Source organism: Diachasma alloeum, unplaced genomic scaffold (assembly GCF_001412515.2).
Source record: "Diachasma alloeum isolate Michigan unplaced genomic scaffold, Dall2.0 Dall_scaffold_00179, whole genome shotgun sequence".
NCBI classification, from domain to species: domain Eukaryota; kingdom Metazoa; phylum Arthropoda; class Insecta; order Hymenoptera; family Braconidae; genus Diachasma; species Diachasma alloeum.
In genome coordinates, this window is record NW_021680345.1 from 398,250 (window position 1) to 414,873 (window position 16,624).

The 16,624-nt window shown below is 37.7% G+C and overlaps 2 protein-coding genes across 2 annotated transcripts; both read left to right on the forward strand.

Moving 5' to 3' along the window:
- The first annotated feature begins 1,549 nt into the window (after positions 1 to 1,549).
- Positions 1,550 to 6,137, forward strand: LOC107040525 (laccase). Its single transcript, XM_015260648.1, has 9 exons — positions 1,550 to 1,598; positions 1,671 to 1,935; positions 3,158 to 3,719; positions 4,400 to 4,604; positions 4,672 to 4,859; positions 4,935 to 5,130; positions 5,214 to 5,432; positions 5,520 to 5,744; positions 5,824 to 6,137. Exons 1-9 carry the CDS (start codon positions 1,550 to 1,552, stop codon positions 5,964 to 5,966), a joined length of 2,052 nt encoding a protein of 683 aa, XP_015116134.1. The 3' UTR covers positions 5,967 to 6,137.
- A 2,373-nt stretch (positions 6,138 to 8,510) lies between these two features.
- On the forward strand, positions 8,511 to 11,373 carry LOC107040535 (L-ascorbate oxidase). The gene is made up of 9 exons (XM_015260659.1): positions 8,511 to 8,592; positions 8,710 to 8,974; positions 9,174 to 9,735; positions 9,801 to 10,005; positions 10,074 to 10,261; positions 10,334 to 10,529; positions 10,625 to 10,843; positions 10,922 to 11,146; positions 11,234 to 11,373. The coding sequence occupies exons 1-9, from the start codon at positions 8,511 to 8,513 to the stop codon at positions 11,371 to 11,373; spliced, it is 2,082 nt and encodes a 693-aa protein (XP_015116145.1).
- Positions 11,374 to 16,624: the final 5,251 nt, after the last annotated feature.

Consider the following 16,624-nt stretch of genomic DNA (forward strand, 5'->3'; position numbering starts at 1 on the left):
AAACGAGCAGAATTTATTGAAATGATGCGAAGAGTAGAATTGAAGTTGGGAAAATATTAATTCACGATCTCCCTAAAATACAAAAACAGAGGTTTTTGTAAAAAACTGCAGCAAGAAAAGTTTCGCTTGGTTTTTACTGGAAAATTGAAATTTTTTAAAAATGCCAATAAATGAAAAAGAAAGCCAAGTCAGGAATGTCAAATAGATGGGTATCGTGCTCACCTTCGACTCGGACGCCAACTCCACGCGAGAAAAAAAAAACCATGACACTAGTCGTGAATGATATTTTTCCGTAAAGATTTTACGAGTTTGGGGAAGGGCTAATACTAATCCCCGGGCGAGAAAAAGTGAATGTCAGTGCGGAAATAGTATATTACATGCCCGAGCCTTGGAAAACAAATCACCGTCCCCCACGTGCACGATTGCCTTCAGAGACGAAGGCGAGGCCCCCAAAGCTCCTACAAAGTTTACGAGATATTGGCGTTTTTCAATTTTTTTTGTCTGAAAGTTGCTTTGACATTGTGAAAGATGTAGTAAAGGTTTAAAATATTGAGGACTAATTAGCATCATCGAGTTGTACTCCTGTCTAAAATTTCAGATGGATCGATTTAATACTTTTAGAAATAGAGCAATCGATATAAAAAATGTTTTTCGCATAAAATGACATATCGTTGTTCAATCATTGATTTTCACATGGAAACATTTCGTAAAAATAGGATCATGTAGATATGCCTATCCCACTGGATAAAACCGAAATTTAATTCTCAATTTTAGGTCAGCCGTTTCAAGGATCAGATTCTTTCAAGACAAAATCATTTTTTTTCCCAAAAAATAAAATTTCTACGGATCCATTCGGACGCTTGCTATCAATGGAATAGGTAGAAATAAAAAAAAGAAAAGGCTAATAACGCATAAAGTAATGGTCAAATGTCTTCTGTCGGATAGGCTCGATCCCCTGCTTGTTTCATTTTATGGAAAATTTCTTAAATTCTGTTGAGAATTATTTTCCTTTTACAAATCTGATTGTGCAGTATACCCATTCATTCAATATTCCTGACTTGGCTTTTTTTTTCATTTACTTGTATTTTTAAAAAATTTCGACTTGCCAGTACGAACCAAACAAAACTTTCCCTTGGCGCCGTTTTTTATAAAAATATTTGTTTTTTTTAGGGAGACAGTAATATAGAGACATTATCAACTGTATATACAGTGCAATGCCAAATTAATCTCGTGGGGCCTCCCGTAAGAGAATTTTCATAAATCCAAATATTTGTTCCATAAATTCACGACACGAAGAATTCATGGATGAGATTAATTGTAAACTTTCAGAGCTAATTTATTATATTTATCGAACGATAAAATGCATGTCATTGCAAAATTTATTTTTGTTAGTCACTTTCCTCAAATTGTTATGCTGGAATATTAATGATATATATATATATACATACATATATATATCATAACACATTATAAATCCATTCAGTCTGCGTTGGATAAAACAATCGGTATCTGGAAATTTTTTTCTCCTCCGTTATCAGAGCTCATTACAATGAAGATTTTATTGTACAACTTCCTAATATGTGGCTTGTTGTTCTCAAGTACTGACAACCATTTTATAATTTAAAATGAAAACATGATAGTGACTTAATAATATGAACGTGATTGCATAGGCTACAGCAATGATGATATCCACTATTACTCGAGAAGTTCGTCACAATGGAAAGTAATAAATATCAGTGAACCGGACTCAGGCGATGCTGCTCCAGCGGTGGACGAGGGCGAGGGCCTTCATGTTCCATTGACCTATGGAGTTAATTATAAACGTAGAGGGAGATTATTTACTCCTGAGGAATGTGCACGTCGTTGTATCATCGGAGCTAGACCGAGGAATTGTTACTATCACTTCACAGTAGAGATTTATCGGACTCAGGGCGGGTAATTATAATCCAATAAATCGTTGAAACTTCTTCTGAATATGTCATGTGATTACCGTCAATGTCCTAGTTATTGCCATTTAAACCCTCCCGCGTCCTTTCTAAGGGTCTCATAAATACATTTTCTCAATAATGCCACACTTCAATACACAAAATCGGTACTTGAGGGTGTTTTTAGCATTTATAAGTTACATTCTTTCATAATATATCGTCGCAACTATGAGGCGACTGAGTGCCCGAAAACCGAAAATTTGTTATATTTACAACGCGACTTAAGAAGAAATATGTTTCGTTCAAGATGATATTCTGTGCCTTCATCTCTTTGGATTGAAGATAGTGTATTGTATTACTAGTGTTTAAAGATCCACTTTTTTGCAAACAGGTGTAAGACATACATCCTATTTTTTGTGATATTTGTCGAGTTCACAGTTTGGAATAATTGTGGGGGTAAGGTGGTTCTTTTTGTGCAACAGTGCGTACACAGTAAAAAATTCGGTGTGGACTTGTTGGGACACCGTTCGGTGTTGAATTAACACCAGATTTTACACGCGATTTCGTCATTAGGCCGAAAAAAAATTTTCGTGTCAGCGGACCTGAAAAAAACCCATTTTCTGTAAAAACTATGGATAGTAAAAAACATTCATTTAATATAAACAAAACTTCGAATAAATATTTGTATTTAATTTGAAAAATAAACTTTATTTGGTACTATTTATTTTTATTTGATTCAAATAAATCATTTTTTTGGGTGTTCCTTACCCCTCAAATACTGACTATTCTGATTTACGCTAAAGAGGGATAATTTGAAAATCTTTGCACAGAAAGGACACGTCCAGAAAATTTATTGTGTTACTGTGGTAAACGAGACACTATTCGTCGGGCATAGAAAGAACGAAAGATATTCATAAAAATTTCTCGTCGGCGTAGGGAACATTTTTGTGTAGTGCGGAAACTTATCCCGTATTTCTATGGAATTTTACTATGCAGGGCAAGAAATTTTGTCACGAATTTCACTGACTAGCCCTACAGTTTTTGCCTGATAAATAGATCGCGTGTGAGAGTAAATGCATAGCATCTATCGCAACTCTTCCTTGAGTAATGCTCTTTTATATCTCAACTTTAACCGAAGATAGAAGATGGGACTAAATGTAAAACTATCAAATTTGTTGACAACGATAATTCAATAACCAGTTTTTTATTTTTCTTGTTTCAATCATCTTCAGTGCTTGTCGCCTATGTCGACCGAGAACCAACACATCATTAAGCAGTGACTGTCAGTGTATTGAAACAGATGGAGTAGATCAGGCTGGCCTCATGGTGATCAACAGGATGTACCCAGGCCCTGCGATCCAGATGTGTCTGGGTGATCTCGCTATCATTGATGTGCACAATCAAGCCATTGGCACGGGTATCACTATCCACTGGCACGGGTTGTATCAAAAAAATTATCAATACTACGATGGTGTGCCTTTCGTCACCCAGTGTCCCATATCACACGGAGTGACTTTTCGATACAGGTGGCGTGCACATAACGTTGGTACACACTTCTATCATGCCCATACGGGCATTCACAAATCTGATGGTCTCCACGGGGCTATAATAATTCGACCACCAAAAAGGCTGGATCCAAACAGAAGATATTATGATGAGGACAATTTTGATAATGTTATTTTTATCAATGATTGGTTTCATGAATCGGCTGTGGATCACTGGCCAGGCACTAGCACGCGAAATATTGGTCAAATTCCAAAGAATATTCTCATCAATGGAAAAGGACAGTGGTTTGTAAGTTTTTACAATTACATTATTATTGATCCCTTCATTTGTCGTTCTTCGATCAAATCTGACGCTTAGTGATGCCGTCGAGACTAGTCGAGAATTATTTTGAAGAGATTATCACGGTCGGGAAAAACCTCGAAAGTTTTGGAATCGTCGCAATCTCGAAAAACATTGGATCGGTGCATCTCGTCACAATTCCGGGAGGATTCATCTTGCCTGGATCTCGAGATTTTCGGTTTTTTAAGTTCACGAGACGAGACGAGACAGATATCGAGACAAACATTTGAAAAACAGAAAATACTGAAACTCAGACGTGATTGATCCTTCCAAGTTCGTGACGAGATGCACCGATCCAATGTCTTTCGAGATTACGACAATTCCTAAACTTACGATGTTTTTTTAGACCGTGATGATCTTTCCAAAATAATACTCGTCTAGTCTCGACGGCATCACTACTGACGATTTAATTCATTTTGAGGAATGTGTTCTGCCCATGCGCTTGAGTTTTTGTAGCCTCTGAAACCTTGTAGGATGTCTCCTATGTTAATTCTATCTTCCCCTTAATTTTCATCTACTGTCTTATGAAATCCATCCAGGGACACCTCTTAGGTTCGAGAAATGAAGGGGTTTTTCTGCATTCGTAGAATTCTATGTAGTCTTTAAATGGCACGCAATAATATTTCCAGGACCCCAACATCGGTGCGTACACCAACTCATCTCTTGCGATAGTCAATGTAAATCCGAATCGTCGTATCAGATTCCGCATGATCAACAGCTTGAGTTGGACTTGTCCTGTTCGCTTCACAATCCAAGATCATGACTTAACACTCATAAGTACTGATGGTGATGATGTGAAACCAAAGACTGTTACTACTATTGTTTCTTTCGCTGGTGATTAAAATTGATTTCATATCAACTCTATATTTATAATGCGACTTTGATGGAGAAAAAATTTCAGCCGAACGCTACGACTTCGTCCTCAATACAAATCAGGCGCCTGGAACTTATTGGATTCAAGCTCGGCTGGTGGGTCCTTGCGCATCGAGAAATATTTCGCAAGTGGCGCTATTGCGTTACGTTGGAGCACAATTCTTGGAACCAAAATTGAAACGCCCGGTTGATAATCCTGGATTGCCATTAGGAGTTGTAAGACATTTACAGCGGGAGAAATTGATACAGATTTTGGCCATCTTTCTCATTATTTTTCTTTTCGACTTGTAGATCTTCAATCAGGTAAATGAAGTATGTGCCCATGCGAATCCCAATATAGTCTGTATGAAAGACCTGGAGACAACCGAACCAGTCAACAAGAGAATTCTAGCTCCAAGGCCAGATGTCAGTATATTCCTACCTTACGACTTTTATATATTTAGCGATGAGGAGCTGTTTAAACCAAGAACTTATCCACACTTCCACGGTACATTATCAGAAACAATTGTTTTCATTTCATTCGTCTGTTCAGCTGAAGTTAACATTTATTCTTATTGATTCTCTTTATAGTGCCAACGGGTGGTAACGGTTCAGTTGCTATGATTTCCGATATTAGCAATGTATTTTCGGGGTCACCATATCTCACGCAAATTCGTGATATTCCATCTGGGATGATTTGCAACGGAAATTCTAAGCCTAGGAAGTGTCTCCCTGGAAAGCCATGCTTCTGTTCACATGTTATCGATATTCCACTCGGAGCAGTCGTTGATATTATCATGGCTGACCTAGGTCAGTAAAGTTCTAAATATATAGTGTTTTTCTCAGGTTTTGGAAATGAACATTTATAACTCATAATAACTTTTTTCTCCGTAAAAGGTCCTAATGGATTGTCTCATCCTTTCCATATTCATGGTTATGGTTGTCATGTAATGGCTCAAGGTCTCCTAAGGGATGTCCCTCTTACAGAAAAAAATAAATTCCAAGCTTTGCGCCTGCATCAAAATTATTATAAAGATTTTCCCACACAACCAGTTGTCAAAGATACTCTACCTACTCCGTCTGGTGGATATAGTATTTGTAGATTTATAGCGGACAATCCAGGTGAGAATGTGAATTATTTACTAGAATTCAAGTAATGAATTGTTGTAATAAATTTTAATTATGGTATATTATTTTTTAGGATACTGGTTGTTTCACTGCCATTTCATGTCACATTTATTAGTTGGCATGGAACTGACCTTCAACGTAGGGAAGCAATCAGATCTCCCTCCAGTACCGAAAGGCTTCCCAAAATGTGGAGACTTTACTCCGAACCTTCGTTAGGCATAATTTATCTTTATCTTTATTATCATAGTATTTATTGCAAATTCGACCCGAAGGGAAGAAGTTATTATTATGACCTCGAAAACGAAATGTAAAGTATTCATGATTCCCCCATGATTCATGACCTCTAGAAGAATCCTCATATGTTTCATATATATATCCGTGTGTGTGTGTGTGTGTGTCTGTATGCTGCGTCAGATCTGCGATCGTGAGCACCGAAATGACCACCAATGACAGGAATGCTTGAGGTGGCTTCGACTCCAGAAGCCGTAGCATCCATCTGCTTTGCTTATTGTTCGAAGTTGAGTCGAGTGTCGATCATCACCCCCAGGGAACGAGTGAACGGCTGAGAAGTGAGTTCTTAGTCCCCAAATTACAGTGTTATAGTATCAACTTGCTTTCTGCTTGTAATCACCACAGCGTCTGTTTTCTGCTCTGCCAGATGCGGGCCTATGCTATCCATCCAACGACGAATTACCTTGAAGGTCATCTTGAAAAGAGGTTTAAGCACATCTAGATGGTTTCCTACTATGACTACGACTACGTCATGCGTAAATGCCACGAAATTCACATCACGCTTATTCCATGGTTGCTTCTTGCTACACTTTATGGCTTTGTTGAGCTTTCGGCATATCTTCTTATATCTCATCTGAAATTCCTCGAAGTTCGATTTGTTTCGGCCACGTTGAAATGATTTTCTCGCTTTAAATAAAATCTGACGACCAGTTTTCAAGACATTGAATGAGGTAGATTTGCGTACAAAGTTGAATATTTCAGAGCCTAACCATCTCATTCAACCTACTTGTAATATGAACTATGTTGCAAGCATAAGAGGAAATCTCATGGCAAATTTCAAGTTAATATGTTGATTACTTTAAAAAGTAGAGTGCGTACAAGAATTCTCAGCAAAAGAAGAGAAAAATGGAAATATCTTGACAACTTCGAATAAATAGGTTTAGCGTCTCGCTACATTCTAATGTAAGAGTTCGCGTTAATCAGCGTCGACCGGGACATACACACACTTGTGTCTCGTACGCACACAACATATCATGCGTTTTCATTATAATATTTCATCCAATTAAACTAGTCTAGCCCTAACCGTCCAATATTCAGAAAATCGACCATCTGAGTTGCTACTACTTTTGTATATATTTCTAGAGGTGATTGAATAAACAACAATTGAGTTAAACGAATTGTTAAATAGTGCATTGATTATTCTTCCCAACACGACTACCTTCGATCTCCACATGGGTATATATATTTTTATTGATTGGCATAAAATGCATCGAGACGATTATTTTGAAAAAACAATTAACAACAATAACTAAAGTCGCTCAATAAATCCCTAGATCCACCGAAGACTTTCAAATTTCACCGGGGTCACCCCTTAATACTTTACGCGCCCAATCTTGGGTATAACCCGACGAACTGGCGCAGTGGGTAAGAGGGTTGCCTCACATGCGAGAGGTTTCGCGTTCGATTCCCTGTCGGGGAGAATGGTGATGATCTAACCATTCAAAGTCTTGATCAAGCGGCCGCTACAATAGATCTTGATAGATTTAGGTGGCATAGGGCGCTTTGTGCGCCTAGTCGCTCCATTCTAATCTCCAAATTCTAATCTCTAACCTTGGGTATGACCCTCGTTTTGTTTGACATTACGGTATACGCTTCATCCTTATATCTATTGGAGGAAATTGAAAAAACTAATCTGTAGATAGACTAAAAAATTCTCTACTAAAACGGGTCCGATCCCTACATCCCTACGTAATGCCGATTTTCTCTACATGCAAAAAAATTCCCTATGATTTAATCCCTATGATTGAAGACAACATGGATCGCATCCTGATCTGTAATTGTTGGTATACGTTCGATGTTGGCATAAATGAGTCTTAAGTTTTCATTTTTCTCTTCTTAAATCAGGCAGTCTACAACTTTTTTGTCGGGGGTTTTGTAATGGAGTCGTTGTGTATGTGATTTGCCCAAACGCATTAAAGAATTTAGGATCTATTCGGAAGCTTACTACTAATGTAATCGGTAGAAATAAAGAGGAGAGAAAGACTATAACACATACAGTAACTGTCGCATGCCCTGTCGATTACTTATTATACTTTGTGAAAAAAGGCAATTGTTCGCTTTTCTCAGCCACTGAAGATAGATAACTAGTAAGACATTGTGTCAAGGGTGAATGACTTAATTGCGGTCTTTGAATGCAATTTTTCCACTCATGGGTGATTATCTTCCAGGATTAGAGACTCATCAATTAAAAGTAGATCTGATAACCGATGGAAGTTCATATAAATTCATATTAGCACCTCATTTGTGGAGTCTTCGAGGACAATTTCCAAGTAGTCACAACTCTAATTTTCACGTTGTTCCACATTACCATTTTCTTGAAGTACTCAAAATTCTATGGTATTGATTAATACATCCTAGAAATTTCATCACGTGAATAATGTGGGACATAATCGAATGCGAATTATTCAATAAGAATATCCATTAAAGGGCCTTGTGGTAAAATACAGAAATTTGGAAGGAGTTTCCAAAATGCAATTGTATACTGGATTATTGTTCTTCTTAATTTCCACGATCGCTCATAGTGAATATATCCATCACGACAGAAGTCACGGTGAGCACAATGAGCAAAGAATAAAAAAAAGTGAATTCGGCTCACAATGATGATGTATTACTCTTCTCATTTCAAATGAAGGTCATAATTGGTACGTATTGTGATGTTTTTACCCAGCTCAAAAAACTCGTATCATAGAGTGGTATTCGAGAGGTTCATCAATGAGAAAAACAATGGAAGTTACTGAAGAGGACCCGGATGCTGGCAATGTTACTATGAAGAAAGACGAGGACCCTCACATGCCTCTGGAATATGGAGTTCATTACGATGGCCTAGGAAAATTATCTACACCTGAAGAATGCGCGCGACCTTGCAAGAAAGGAGCTTGGCCTAAGAATTGTTACTATCATTTCACAGCCGAGCTTTATCGAACTCTGGGCGGGTAATTATCATTTAATTCAGAACTGAATGAATAATCAGTCGATAAATCAAGATTTTAGTTGGAGACTACTCATTAGTTGCGCAATGAATGAAGCGGAGATTCAGACCAACATCTCATTTTTAGGATGAGAAACTATTAGCAATTACTGTAACCAAAATTACCGTTAACTGAAGAACAATTTTTTTCGGTGTTTTTTCAGTGCTTGTACTTTGTGCCGACCAACAACCAACACATCACTGAGTGCAGACTGCCAGTGTGTTGTTGGTGATGGAGTTGATATGGCTGGTATCATGGTAATTAACAGAATGTATCCGGGACCATCGATTCAGCTATGTGTGGGTGATCTCGCTATCATTGATGTAAACAATAGAGCTATTGGTACATCTATCACCATCCATTGGCATGGGGTCTATCAAAAGAACTACCAATACTACGATGGTGTTCCTTTCGTCACCCAATGTCCCATAATACAAGGAACAACTTTTCGATACAGGTGGCGTGCCCAAAATGCTGGGACCCATTTTTATCATGCCCACACAGGTCTCCACAAACCCGATGGTCTTGAAGGTGCAGTTATCATTCGACAACCAAAATTTGAGGATCCGAATAGCGATCATTTTGACGACGATGAGTTCGATAATGTCATTTTTATTAATGATTGGTTTCATGAATCAGCCATCGACCACTGGCCAGGTACTAGCACGCGAAGAGTTGGCCAAATACCGCACAACATTCTCATCAATGGCAAAGGACAGTGGTTGGTAAGCTTATAAAAATATTCATAGTACTGATGACTGTTCGGATTCATCTGTCAAAAAAATTTCAGGACCCGTCAACAGGTAACTATACTAATTCGAGTCTGGCCATTATCAATGTCCAACCCAATCGCCGTATTAGGTTCCGAATGATCAACAGTTCGAGTTGGACTTGTCCTACTCAGTTCACAATCCAGAATCATAATTTAACGCTCATTGGTACTGATGGTGAAGAAGTAAAACCAAAGATGGTCACCACTATCACATCTTATTCTGGTGATTATGAGGAATCCATGATTTGCTAATTATTTACCATAATTCCCATTAACTGAAATTGTCAACAGCGGAACGTTATGACTTTGTTCTCCATACCAATGAGACGATTGGTACTTATTGGATTCAAGCTCGGCTGATACATTCTTGCTCATCAGAAAAAATCACACAAGTTGCTATATTGCGTTATATTGGATCAGAATTAGATATTCCGGCATTAGAAAGACCTCGTTACGATCCAGGATTGCCATTAGGCATTGTGAGACATTTATTACTAATTGTACAATGAGACCTGTTCTAATTCTCTCATATGAATTTTTTTTATCTGCAGATCTTCAATGATGTGAATCGTATATGCAATGATACAGATCCGAATTTTGTCTGCGTCGGAGACCTTCAAACAGCCGATCCAATTGATGAGAGAATTCTAGCTCCCAAAGCAGACATCAGTATTCTTCTGCCGTACCAATTCCATTTATTCTCTAATGAAGAGCTATTTAAACCAAATACTTATACACAATTCTTAGGTGATATACGAATTTCTAAAAATAGAAGATCAGTTTTTTTGCGATGGGTTTCAGCTAGAAATCCTAACCGTTTTTCCTGTTGCCTTTTTCCACAGTTCCTTTTGGAGGTAATGGAGCAGTTGCCATGATTGGGAATATCTCAAATGTGTTTTTGGGATCGCCTTATATTAGTCAAATGGCCGATATCCCACCCGACATGATCTGTAATAAGTGTTCTCTACCTGATAGATGTCTCCCAAGGAAACCATGTTTCTGTTCACATATTATACACATACCACTCAATACGGTCGTCGAAATTATTATGACTGATGCTGGTCAGTTTTTGCAAGATAAATAAGTATATCCTCCTGACACGCTGATTCAGAAACTATAGCTTGCTTTTATTTATTAAGGTGAAAATGGATTGTCTCACCCCTTCCATCTCCATGGTTTTGGTCACCATGTAATGGCCCAGGGTCATTTGAAGGATGTACATATCACGGAAATTAATAAACACTATGCTCTGGAGCTCCACCGGCAAGCATATCAAGATTTCAGAACTGAACCACCTGTCAAAGATACCCTAGCTGTCTCAGCGGGTGGATATACTATCGTCAGGTTCATAGCTGACAATCCTGGTAAAATTTTTAATAATTCATTATTTATTCCTACTATCTTCTTACATATTCTCATCAAATTTCTTGTTATGACATTCCATTTTATAGGATACTGGCTGCACCACTGTCATTTCATGTCGCATTTATTGGTCGGAATGGAACTAGTTCTCCATGTGGGAGAGGATTCAGACCTTCCTCCAGTTCCAAAGGGTTTTCCAACATGTGGAGACTTTAAACCACGATCTTGATAAATTTTGTAGATGTTTTAATGTCAACGCTATTGGTGATAAAAAATTTTAATTTTGGCAAGAAAAATCCTGTTGGGTACAATTTTACTCTTTATAATTTGAACTGTGCGTTCCTCCACAAAAGTTTTTCTGATACTTCGGTCGCGGGAATGAAAATTTTACATCCAGGCGATTCAATCATATTAAATTATCTCGTTTATGGACAAAATTTCCCCCAAAAATTTTGAAATTTTTACTGAAAATACTTCAATGATCCTTTTATTGAATGGCAAAAGTTAAACTTCGACTTGCTGAATAATTTGTTTGTTATAAATAAATTTAGCATGTTCGAAGATCTCGGCAAACATTGTAATTGGTGTCAAAAATTAGGAAATTCTCTAGGAGTTTATTTCACCATTCAATACAGCCAATGCATTTTATTTTAATTTTTTGCGTTCGACCGTTTTCAAGTTATCGTTCATTCCATAACAGAGTTGACGCGCCGTAAGTCGTCCGGCCGTTGGGACACGCCGTTAAATGGGTGCCGTACGTGAGGGGTTAATTTCTAAATGCACCCTTCAAAAATCCTCGGATCCAGATTTCCACGCTTGATTTTTCTTATTCTATTATTCTGAATATTGTATAAAAATTTGAATTCTCTTCTTGTGGCTGCTGACGTCGGTAGCCGAGTGGGCTAGACGCGAGTCTAGTGTGCAGAAGGTTGCGAGTTAGATCTCAAGTGGAACCGAATTTTTCAGTCTAAGGCTCCAGTAACCCGAGTGGAAATTTTAGTCAGGTCTTGATCAGACACTGATCCGAATGTTTCAACGGAAGGTTTCTAATAGAGTAACTGGAATTAGGTGTATTTTTGTACCCGGAAAAAATTTAACAATATTTAGAAAACATTGTCGACGATTATTCGTGCATTGACGAGTCAATTTAATAATATGAAACCATAATACACTGTACGCTGTATTCATTTAGTTGATTACGCCATTTACTCGGTGTTAGATACGTTCGATGACTAAGTGGCCGTCGAGTGGTTTCTAATAGCCACTTCGGCGGCGTTTGGATGAGTTCTCGACTGTTGCCGATCGTCATGGCAACCGATGAATGGAAATTTGAATTAGCAATTAAAATTTTAGGAAGGATTCTAAACAACCTCCATGATCCTTATTCTGATCCTTGTGATCCTTAATCTGACCCTCGTGACCCTCATTATGACTCGCATTATACTTTTATTTTGTCTTAATTTCATCACCAAAAGTCGATTTGGATTTTTTATAATATAAAAAGAGATTGAATCAAAGATTTAAATAATCATTTTTCGTGTTACATTCCATATTGTTCATGTCATATCGACCGTGTGAAGTTGTTATCTAGATTACCGATTGCTGATGACTAACTAACCGAATGCAACTGAATAATATCAGTCAGTTACTGGTATCCGGTAAAGCTGGATTCTACTTTCACAACTGTGGGTTAAAATAATTTCTTGTCACATATGCTCACGTGTATTAAAAAAAAAGCATTCAACAGATTTGATACATGAAGGCTTTCATTCACTGTTTCTTACAGTTCTGGACCTCTCTTGAACCACATGAACTGTTTATGAATTTAAATTTCCAATAACCGAGAACATCGCGTCATCGAGTAATAAATTATACAGATCGTTATAGCTTTCCACCTTGTACTGAATTCGTTCTTTCAATGCAGTTCTCACTTCATCCTCTCAAGGATACACTGACATTGCACGAACATGCTCCCGGGTCGTGGAACTTTCCTCTGACCCGATTACTCTCTTAGAAATTTTCGAATGAAAATGTACGTACGCCGATTCGGATACGGTGAAATAAATCACACCTCCTTTTAATTTTCAATGTGCAGAAAACTAAAAGAGTTTGAAGAATTCAAATAGTGTCGTTTGTTCAGAGAGATTATCACCTAAACCGTTATGTACGCAAGTTCAAGTTCACCCGAGGTCACGATCATTCTCAATCGCTTTGTCTATTTATCGAATTCGGAAGAAATTATTTACCTGAAAACACTAATAATATAAATCCATCAATTAATTTCTTTGGCAAATGAGATATATCAATTATGTAACGAGAATCAATTATTTCACATGAATCTTTCGTAATTTTTTCTGTGGCTAAATAATGTACGTCAAGTCACGTAGCATGCGTCGTTTGATCTACCTGATAGTAATATCAATAGAAAAAATTACTCCTTTGTTCATCGAGATAAAAAAAAATTCATAGTTGTAACGAGCTTGAAAAGATCGCCTGTCGATGTCGAGTAAAATGTTTTTAAAATTCAACAACCATTTTTTAGAATGTGGAATTCACGTGTTCTTTCCTCGCCAATAGAAATCGTCTTACCCAAACGAAAGAGCGATTGACCTTTACACAGTCATGAGTCACATCAATGGGAAGAATTTTTTTATATTATTTTGATATTCGTTACGACATATCGGCGATATAAAGATAGAAAAAACCAAAAAAGTCGAGATCCAGGCAAGATAAGTCCTCCCGAAATCGTGACGAGCTGCACCGATCCCATGTCTTTCGAGATTGCGACGATTCCAAAACTTTCGCTGTTTTTTCTGACCGTGATGATCTATCCAAAAATTTTATCGTGTCAACTCTCCGGCATCACTAATTTTGACGGACTTCTCTAAACTGATATGTGATATCGGGTTGCTGTTTTTACTTCTCTACACAGCAAAAACAAATGTCTTAATTTCACACACCTTTTGTAGACACTTTTCAGACATTAAAAAAGGTCTAAATAAAATGAAAATTTGTCTGAATTTGCAATATAAATTAAGATGTTCAGGCACCCGTTCGTCTGAAACTCAGACGAATGTTTATTTGTGGACGTCCGCATGAAAAGGGACCACTTTGGCACTATTGGAGTTATGTATATTCCCATAATCTTGATCTGATCCTGAACATTTAGAGCCCAGAATGAACTTGATAGCGTAAAGAGTGACGACGCTAAAGAAGATCGAAAAAATAATTTAACATAGGTTTAAATGGGAGTTGGCAAGAGAATAACGTGAATATCTCGGAAACTAGAATCGACAAAGTGGTCCCTTTTCATGCGGACGTCCACATTTAATTCAAAAGTTTTTAGTGCCTGATAAATGTTGACAAAAAGTGTGTGAAATTCAGACATGCGTTTTTGCTGTGCATCCGCAACAACATCTAAAATATATGTAAAAATCGATGCAAACTACACCAAGTCGCAGAAACACAGGTCCGTTCCATTCTCTATGATAGTTGGCCGACTTTCAGCTGCATGGAGCATCCTTTCACCTGGCAATACGGGACTATCCATAATAGTCAGCTTAATGTTCCTTGAACGGTGTTTTCCAGAGAGTTCATGTCTCTTTGTTGACAGTTTAATCATTGTTTCAAATGCTGATACGGAAGAAAGTATGACTAGAGAAATAATAACAAATTGAACTGGTTCAGCATCGAGACATTTAGCAATCCACGACGGAATTGCGCGATTACAAACATCTTTGCTCTCCTTTGAAGTTAATTTCAATATTGCAATTATCTTCATGACGAAATACATCAGGTCTTGCCATTCACATTCAGTAATTGATATGTGTGGCAACCATTGCATTGTTTGATAGTTAATGCTGAAAAATTATTAACTTATCAACGTAATTGGGCACACGGCGTAATTCACCGTCATGCACGAATTATTTCTCAACCTTCCTACGCAAAGGAACAACTTTCATGAAAAATGAGTAAAAAAATTTGAAACTCAAATTGCGTTCCCCAAATTTCTTGTGTAACATCAATTTTTGAAGTTCTCACCACATTTCACCGTGCGCGCTGGTCCTGTTCGGGAGCCTCATACATGGAGGAAGGGGGGATTGTACATCAAGAATTCAGTACACCCCCCCCCCCCTCCCGTAGACGACTTAGTTTGTCGGTGAGTTTTTGGAGAATATCACCAAAACTAAGGGAGATAGCGAATTTTTTACTGAAAAATTAGGGGGAGAGGGAGGATTCGCGATGTCTTTGAGTGTGAATTTCCAATGCACAACCCCCCCCCCCCTTTCGTTTTGTAAAAATTCGCCATTTTTCTTAGTTTTAGACCTATCCTTGAAAAAGTCGGCGACGAGCTAAGTCTACGGGAGGGTTGTACATCGAGAATTCAGTACAACCCCCCCTAATAATTCATAATTTTTTTCCCGCTAAATCGCATTCAGTGTCACTGTCCTGAAAATTCAAGAATATATTTACCAGAATTTTCTGGTTTTCTATTCATTCTCAGGGAAGAATGAAACGGACATTTACAGTTCTGTTCGATTTTTCCGGAAATTCTGAATTTTTAATGACAAGATTTCTTGAAATTTCAGTGGAACTTGAACACGATAAAAATTTCCGCAATTTGGCACGGAAAATTCAGATGAAAATTTTTAACAGTGTACGGCAGCGCACTCCGTGCACCAGCCGTGCAACAGCCAATGTCGCAGAGCCTCTCACAATTTCTACTAGTGTTATTATCAAGACATATGAACGAATAAAAATGATGTCGTTTTATCCGCATTATTGGACCTTCATTCTTATCCGCCGTTCTTCTTTTTATAAAAATGCGTAGAGCCCGATCCGTAAGCACGTTTGACCCTTAAAAACGTTCGACTTCCGAGAACTACAACAACTTAGTCACTGGACCTTTACTCCATACTCGGAGAAATCCGAAGTCTCCAGCCTAGTCTGTGATTTGAAAAATAGTAATTTTCAACGAAACTTGTTATTTCGTTTTTCAATATTATTGAATTTTTGATCCCCGTAAAAACCTCCCCGGAAAAAATCTCTCCGCAGAAATCCGAAGATTTCCGAGAGATTTTTTCCGAGGATCAAAATTCCGGTCACATGTTTTTAAAGTTGTTTTCTATTAAATAACATGAATAGAGGTCTCCACATCCTGCATCGATAAGGCACTTTGACCATTCCACATAGGATAACGATAACCACACGTTACCGCTCATGATTATGAGTTTCAGAAGCAAGAGAGGAGCATCTACTTGATCTAATGATGGCTAATTTCAAAATGAGAAATTCCGGACGCATGCAGGCTTAAGCCGCCCCAGAATTTGAGGTGATGTAAATCCAATGTTGGAGTAGAGAAGACAAAAATCAAAGGAACGGTAGATCCTTTAATTTTTCCAAAAAAATAAGTTCACAATTCTCAAAAATGATAAAAATGATACAAAATGTAATTATTATCCGGCTCCGTTGTAATGCAT